This window comes from Nicrophorus vespilloides, unplaced genomic scaffold (genome assembly GCF_001412225.1).
Source record: "Nicrophorus vespilloides isolate i.1.1-1 unplaced genomic scaffold, Nicve_v1.0, whole genome shotgun sequence".
NCBI classification, from domain to species: Eukaryota; Metazoa; Arthropoda; class Insecta; order Coleoptera; family Silphidae; genus Nicrophorus; species Nicrophorus vespilloides.
The window spans coordinates 73,129-81,299 of record NW_017095973.1 but is presented as its reverse complement, the minus strand read 5'-3'; the positions used below and the strand labels follow the sequence as shown (position 1 = coordinate 81,299).

The following is an 8,171-nucleotide window of genomic DNA, read 5'->3' as shown; positions in this document are numbered from 1 at the left end:
TTCTTGTTGAATTATGTAATTATTCTGAAATTAATCAAAAACTAGCATTTTCAGCAACGTTACTTTTGACAGCCATTAAAAGACGAACAGATAATAGTGGAAAATTGTCAGTTGGTTTGTTGGAAAGGTGTGCACATCAGTTTCCTATTGGTTTTACTATGAAAAAAATAATACAAATGGTAAATAATGATACAATGAATTTTTTAATTTTTTTACATAATTTGCTTGTGTTACTTAAAAAGTAAAAAGAACGTGTATTCGAATAAATACTATAGAAACGTAATGAAGAAAAGTATATTTCACCCACGACTCCATTAGCATGTTTCCACTTTTCCAATATTTTCCTTACATAACATAAATATAACAACATTTGTCTACAAGAAAAATTCCCAATTCGTGTTTTAAACAAAAGTTTACCAAAAACTTAAAATGCAAGAAAAGAGAGATTTTTCTATTTGGAAATGTTCTCAAATCTTTACAATTTCATTGAATTATAAGCAATTATAACATTTTGAATGAGTTTTTGTAGTTTATAGTATTTTTGTAACCAAATTCCAAATTGATAGAGAAATGTATATTTTACACACACATTCTTATGTATTTTTTTGTATTTTGGAAATGGTACAGTTTATGGGCACTTTTCCAATATTTTCCTTGCATCACATAAATATAACAACATTTGTCCACAAGAAAAATCCCAAATTGTGTCTTCAACAAAAGTTTACCAAAAAATTAAAATGCAAGTAATGTGATATTTTCTATTTGGAAATGTTCTCAAATCTGTACAATTTCATTGAATTATAAGCAATTGTAGTTTATTGTATTTTTGTAACTAAATTACAAATTGATGGAGAAATGTATATTTTACACGCACATTCTTATGTATTTTTTTGTAATTTGGAAATGGTACAGTTTATGGGCAATTAACTACGATTTATGAACTAATTAGAAACTTGGTGTGAATTTACTACATAAATGTAAGAATATGCAAAGTGTGTAAATGATCATCCACGAATGTGAAATGTTTAAGTAAACATGAAAAACTTCAGCAATGAAAACAAGAAAACTCGAAGAAGTTAATAAACTATTTCGCGTTGTTTACGTAACTTGGCTCAATTGATTAAATTATACGATAATCAAATCACTTTCAATGCTGAACTTAATTCCAACATAAATTTAATTTTATTTAAAGTTTTTAAAAACATATTTTTTTCTGTTGTTGTTGTTTTTATTGCATGAAATTTTTATATAAGATTTCGTAATACAGATGTATCAATTTTTGCTTTAATAAACTTGTTATCAGCACGTTGATTTCTCGACTTTATTCATTTGAGTGTAGATTATAAATATGTGAAATTCTTTGTTTTTGTTTTTTTTTAAGTAAAAGTTAATAATAATAATGTTCTCTAATTGGCAGCGTATGCTGTGGGTACGGCGTAAAACCCGCTTCGGAACTTCGCTGATTATCATTTTGCCATTTTCTAAAAATAACATACGACACTTGGGAACGGTGCAAAATAGAGCAAAAATTATGAACAAAAAATTGGACACGCGATCTCGGTTTGCCACGTCGTGCATGACTTCAAGTCTCTACAACTCTGCTAAAGTACGGAATCCACATTTGGACTAGAACAGCAATTCAGATTTGTCGCAAAGATTAAGAATTCACAGTTATGTATACTTTGTATATACAGAAGCGTTTCTCAGCACAATTGGGTTACGTCAAAATTTTAAAGGACAGCGAAATGATAGCTGTCACCTTTACACATGGTGACAGCTGTCATTTCGCAAGGAAGTACTCTTAAAACTTCGGTGCAACTATAAACAAATATGTTGGCTCGCGTTGCATAAAAGGTTAAGAAATGCTTATAACCTCGAAAAAACAATAATTCAATAATTTTTACCATAACAACCACAACTGTCATTATATAGTATGCAATTCCTGCAGTTGCTATGAATTTAAATTATTTCTGATCTAAAGTGATTTTTTTTTGAAATTCTTCATTTCTCATTTTTTTTTTCTAATTTATTAATAAATTTTAATACAAATGAAAGAGATCTTTGAAATTTATAAATTAAATATAATTTTCGATAAATCTCCAATTAAAAAAATGTTACTAAAAACATTTCTCAAGAATTGAGAACAATTTCCAAATATGCAAACAATTTTATAAAGTGTGGAGGAGCTGGGCATTCTGAAAGCAATTCCGAATTGATTTCATACGAATTTCTTTAATAATTTCAAGAATTTACGTCGTTTCAGTGCGTAAACTACACCCACGACCCACGAATTCGCAGTACCTTTCACTGTTTCCCAAAAACGGAGATATTTACTGCCACCCAAATTGCGTACAATCGAATAGAATTTTATTACTTCCAACGATCGATTATCTCCCGCAAATACTTACATATTTATTATGTCAGGCAGAAAATTAGCAAATATATTGTTAATATAAAGTTTACGATTTGAATTCAAGTTTTTTTTTATCGTCCGGATTCGGTTACAATGTACAATGCTGAAACGAATTATTGTTATTTTACTATTTGCAATGGACTAGAATGGACGCAGGTGGTCATGGTCAACAAATGCGTAATTGTTAAAGACATAAATCACAGTTTAATCACACACTTTCGAAATCCTATTCGATTTTACAGTATAACAATAGATTTTTGGATATGTTAGATCCGTTCTACGAATCAAGGTCGTAAAATGAAACTCTTTATCTTACACATCAAAATAAAAAACAAAAGCCTAGCCTGCATTTATCATTGTTTTACCCTTTTTCTAATTATTCAATAAAACAATGAAATTCTTAAAATATAGACTTTTTAAAATCCATTTCTGCCGAATCATAGTCGTAAAATGAAACCCAAAATTGAGATTTTTTTTTCAAAAATTATCATTCAATTACTTATAGAATCTAAGATTATTGTTAACGTTATGCAAAAGTAAACATTATTTCAGTCCATTTACAAAGTATGTTTTTTATATGGTTTTATTGTTGCTATAAACCAACGCGTTTCTGTGAGCTCGTTAATGTGTAACGAATGGAATTAACCGATTGTTAAAAGATGGATTAAAATAAAATTAAATTGCATACTTATAATGTGCTTAGTTGGCACGCGTTTTTTCCTTATATCGAGAGACTGCCGTACATGTTCATTGAGACCAATAAATTTCATCTGAGAAAGAAAGTTTTCTTTTTGCATTAAGATTTATTGCCTCACCGCTTGTTTTTTTCTTCTGTATCTGTAACGAATCCTAAACTGCATATGAATTGAAACGTTTGCATTTATCAACATCAAAGTACCGCAGTTTTAATATATAAGAAAATTTATAATTACAACAGTTTTACTAATTTAATTTTGTAAATAGTGAAAAATAATTATTAATTTTTGGTTCTCTTTTCAAATTTACAGTTTTTCAAACAAATAAAGTATTTATTAGTAAACTTTAAATATCAATTATCTAAAATAGCGTCTCTCAAACTTCAGTGAAGAAGAAAAATAAATAATACATGTGATAAGATTAAGTGATAGGATTCAGGAAGAAGATGGGTTTGGAGAAGGTTCCGTCTCCCGTTGGGGAAGATCTCTTCTCAACGTGATCTCGATCGACGCTCTTCCTATCCGTTACCCAACCGATCTTGGCCATGCAGTCGATCATAAACGTTGTGAAGTTACGGGAATCGTTGCCCAGTTCGGCAGCTTTGTAGTCCCACGGGAAGGTATGAAGGTAATTGTGGAAGCCTTCCCCGATGGATGCGTATATCGCGAAGAGATTCTGTGTTCCTTCGACGCTCCTAAATCAGATGAAATACCCAAAAGGAAATATATCTTCGGTTGGAAATAGAAATGTCTCTTACTTATCGTAGGGTTTTGTACCATACAAATGGGCGAAGCTGTTGATGCTCCAGGTGATATTGACTGTAGCCACGTGGTCAACCCGAAGAACGCAGTTACAAAATCCACATGTACATTGTCACTAATGTCGGAAAGACGAAGCACATCAGGATAACGATAACATGGTAATACTTGTGCTGAAACATGACCAGAGGATTCGCCTCATATCTATAGTTTCTCCCTTCTCCTTAACATCCTTGTGCTTTCTAACTAAAAGCCATCCGACGTGGCTGAAGAAGAAACCTCTCTTCGCGTTGTACTTTCGGGGTACTTGTGGTGTAACTTGTGATCCCTGCACCAAATGTAAACGCTATTCTGATAAGTCATCGAAGCACAGCACAGAAGAAACACCTGTGCCATCCAATTTGCCTTGTAACTCCTGTGCGACCACAACCTGTGAGCTCCACCGGTTATACCGAAAGACGAAATAACAGCGATGAATCTACCTGCAAACATACAATTATTATAAATCTATTAAATGAAACGAAATTCTTATTTCTTCACTCACTGAACAGAAATGGTTTCAGAGGACTCTGCATTCTGTAATATAAGCTGTACAGCGCGGCCAGATGCATGCCGACAATGAAGAATACGTTAATCCACACTATGTCCCATTTGTACTTCTTCTCTGTTTCCTTTTCCGTGGACAACATCTTAGATACTACCTCCGTAGATAAGAACTTCTCAGTGGACAACATATCTGTTCGAAAATCTCTTCCTTCGTGAAACGTCTACCATTTATTAAGTTCTGATGTATTACAAACTAAAATGTAGATTTCATTCAATACAATATGAATTTAATATTTTTTTGTTATTATAGTTTTAAATGCATTTTACATTTGCATTATTCATATAGCCTTAATCTTCTATTTCAAAACACCAACACTTATTCAATTATAATATTTTCAATTATCTTTATTTTCACTAGACAATAATCAAAACGGTTTGAATATCATTTTTACACCATTTTTATACCAAACATCTTTCATTATTTAAAGTTGATTAATTTATTCGTGTATCAAAGTCCACGTAATTAAATATGCTTTCCTTGAAGGAAGTAATGACAAAATTTTCCATATAAAATTATTAAATATTCAACGAAATTTTGAACGTATTTAATAAATAATGGTAAAAACTTCCATTGGAAAGCTTACCAAAAAACAAATGCGAACCGACATAAGATTTACTTAATGTTCACAGGAATATATTGTCAAATCTATTCTTGTTTTGCCTCTTAGAAATTTAAAATAAAAGTTAAAAATAGAACGAATTGTAGATGATTTAGTTTCAATAAATAATAACAAAATCATCTAGTTTACAAAATCGATTATTTATTTCTTAAATAATTACAGCAATTTTAATCCTTTGCTAGATTGTTGAAATAAACATTTAGTAATTATTTTTTTATACAAATTTGATTATTATAAACAATAAATTAAGATTCAAATAAATTAATTCACATTTGAATGTTTAAAATTGAAGATGAATTTCTTGAAATTTCCTAAAAAAGAGTCTTTATTTCATTTCGTTTCGTTTTCTAATTGTATGAAGTAATTTTTTCAAAAGCAAACACTTTCTTTACACTTTAATGAACTTTAATCTATTTTATCTACAAACAGTATAGGTGATTAAATTAGTATTGTATTTGTAAGTTAAATAAATAGCTTAAACGACCATCCAGAAGAGTAAGTAAACTGTCAAGTTTTTAGCTTGCTCGAGGAATTTCAGACCGAAGCGTTTCTTGTAAGTTCCGTCTCCGGTGCGAGATGCCCTCTGAACGATCATCGGTTTCTCAACAGTTTTCCTATCGGTGACCCAACCGCATTTCGCGAAGAAATCGATGAGCAGAGTGGTCATATTCTGGAAATCCATCTGCAGTTCGGACGCCTTGTAGTCCCACGGGAAGGTGTGATGGTAATTGTGGAAACCCTCGCCGGTTCCCAAATACTTCATGAAAGTATTTTCAGTGGGACCGATCGATCTGCGAATCAAATTCAATTTTTTTGTTGTTATTATAGATTATTTGTTGTTACTTTATTTGGGATTAGACTCACGCGTCGTACGGTTTGTTTCCATGCATATGCGCAAAACTGTTGATGCACCAGGTCAGGTTTAAGGTCATGATGTATCTGTAGATGGTCATGCTGAAGAGGCAGTTGAGGAAGCTGATGTTGAAGAAGTACCAGGGTATAAAAGTCGGAATGACCAGAGTAAACATGAACACTATCGGGTAGTAGTATTTGTGCTGGAACATCACGTACGGATTCGCTTGTAAATCGCTCATATCTATGGTCTTTCCTTTCTCAATAACTTCCTCGTGCTTTCTAACCAGAAGCCATCCGACGTGGCTGAAGAAGAAACCTCGTTTCGCGTTGTGCGGATCCGCGTCGGTTTCGCTGTGCTTGTGATGCAACCTGTGGTCCCTGGACCACGTGTACACGCTGTTCTGATAAGTCAACGAATTGGCGAAGAGGAGAAGAAGTTGCACGAAGGTGTTAGCTTTGTAGGATTTGTGGCACCAGAGTCGGTGAGCTCCTGCAGTTACCCCGAAGATGCTGACGAATCCGAGAATCCTGTCTGCAAGATCACAAACGTTTGACCGGCAAATTCTTGCTAATAATATAAACGCACTTACTGAACACTAATCCTACCAATGGGACGGACGATCTTATGTAGAGGCCGTAGATCGCGCCGAGATGCAGACCTCCGATCAGCAGCACGTTAGTCCAAACCACGTTCCATACGTATGTCTTCTTCACTTCTTTAACTTCAACATCTTCTTCACTGGGAATGATCTTTTCGATGGTCTGTTTGTTCACTTCTTCCAATACTTCGTCATCTTTCCACCGATTAAGCGCGCTATCGACTATCTGCCTCATTGTTTCGTTTTCTTTTCTACTCTAATACCGTAGGGCAAACACGTTCTTATATATACAAGGAAATTCGACCACCAATTTTTAAATACAATAGCATTTGCATTAAATTATGACCGAAATGGATAGTGGAAATTAGATAATTTGAATACGTGAATAAATTCAATCTAAAATTCAAATACAAAGAATTTCCAATATATCAGATCGCAATTTACAATTTCTATTAAAAGCACTCAGTTATACTAAAACTATCATTAACGAAACAATCTTTTAACTAATTTCTAATGTATTTTACTGTAGATGTTAATAATTTTGGGGAAAAAATCAACTATCTAATTTGAGAATACAAATTTTGTGTTATTCATTTATAACATTTAACGTTTCAATTATTTGTCTGATTTCTTTAGAAACTTGTATATTCATAATTTATTTTGTCCTTTACAATTATCAGTAAATATCAAACATTTCTATTTAATAATTCATCACTTTTTTAGTAATTTTTCCAAAGCAATTCTGTCTATTTGATCTTAACTATTATCATTTAATAACGGAGAAGTTTTTGTTTTCAATTAAAAGCTGATATATTGTATTTTGTCTTGTTATTTTTGTATTTCAAATTAGATTTTCATTTCAAAACTCTGCTTTCATTAAGATATAAATATTATTATTAAACAAACAACAATCTTATAAAACTTTTGTTTTCCATCATAGACAACTTAGCATTTTTTGTTTTCGGTGCTTCATATTGACAAATTCCAATAAATTTGAAATTAAAGTTTTTGATTTAATGAATATATTCAAAATTATACAAAGTATCTTTCCACTAAATAAGATTTCAAATTACCAAATAAAATGCGTAGGAAATACGATTTCTTAGCATCTTTAGCAAGTTAAGTAACGTCCTTATCAACTAAAGTAGCGTTCTTCACAAATAAAGTAGTATCCTTAGCAACTAAAGTAGCGTCCTTAGCAACTAAAGTAACGTCCATAGCAACTAATGTAGCATCTTTAGCAAGTTAAGTAACGTCCTTAGTAAGTAATGTAGCGTCCATAGCAAATAAAATAGAGTTCTTAGCAATTAAAGTTTACCAAAAAACGCGAAGGAAATACAATTGTATTAATATAATAGAAAACTTAACAACTTTTAAGTTTTTCGTATATTTTTTTTTGACAAATACTAACGACTATATTTCAAATTTAAGAAGATATCCAAAATATTGAATTAATACTATCGAAGATTATGCAATTGCAATATATTGTAGCACACAAGAAAAGTGAAAATAATTTAATTGTTTTGTATTTTTGTCTTCTGCGGCGAACAAATGAATTCGACGGAATTAAAAACGAAAAATTTGATTCAATGCTTTCTAAAAAAACGAGAAAAAGGTGAAATGC

The 8,171-nt window shown here is 31.6% G+C and overlaps 1 protein-coding gene and 1 pseudogene across 1 annotated transcript; both read right to left on the bottom strand.

The window, feature by feature from the left end:
- Positions 1-3,529: 3,529 nt before the first annotated feature.
- LOC108569020 lies at positions 3,530-4,601 on the bottom strand (annotated as a pseudogene).
- A 967-nt stretch (positions 4,602-5,568) lies between these two features.
- On the bottom strand, positions 5,569-6,782 carry LOC108569019 (stearoyl-CoA desaturase 5-like). The gene is made up of 3 exons (XM_017930399.1): positions 6,539-6,782; positions 5,958-6,480; positions 5,569-5,884 (listed from the first exon to the last, which is right to left on the bottom strand). The coding sequence occupies exons 1-3, from the start codon at positions 6,780-6,782 to the stop codon at positions 5,569-5,571; spliced, it is 1,083 nt and encodes a 360-aa protein (XP_017785888.1).
- Positions 6,783-8,171: the final 1,389 nt, after the last annotated feature.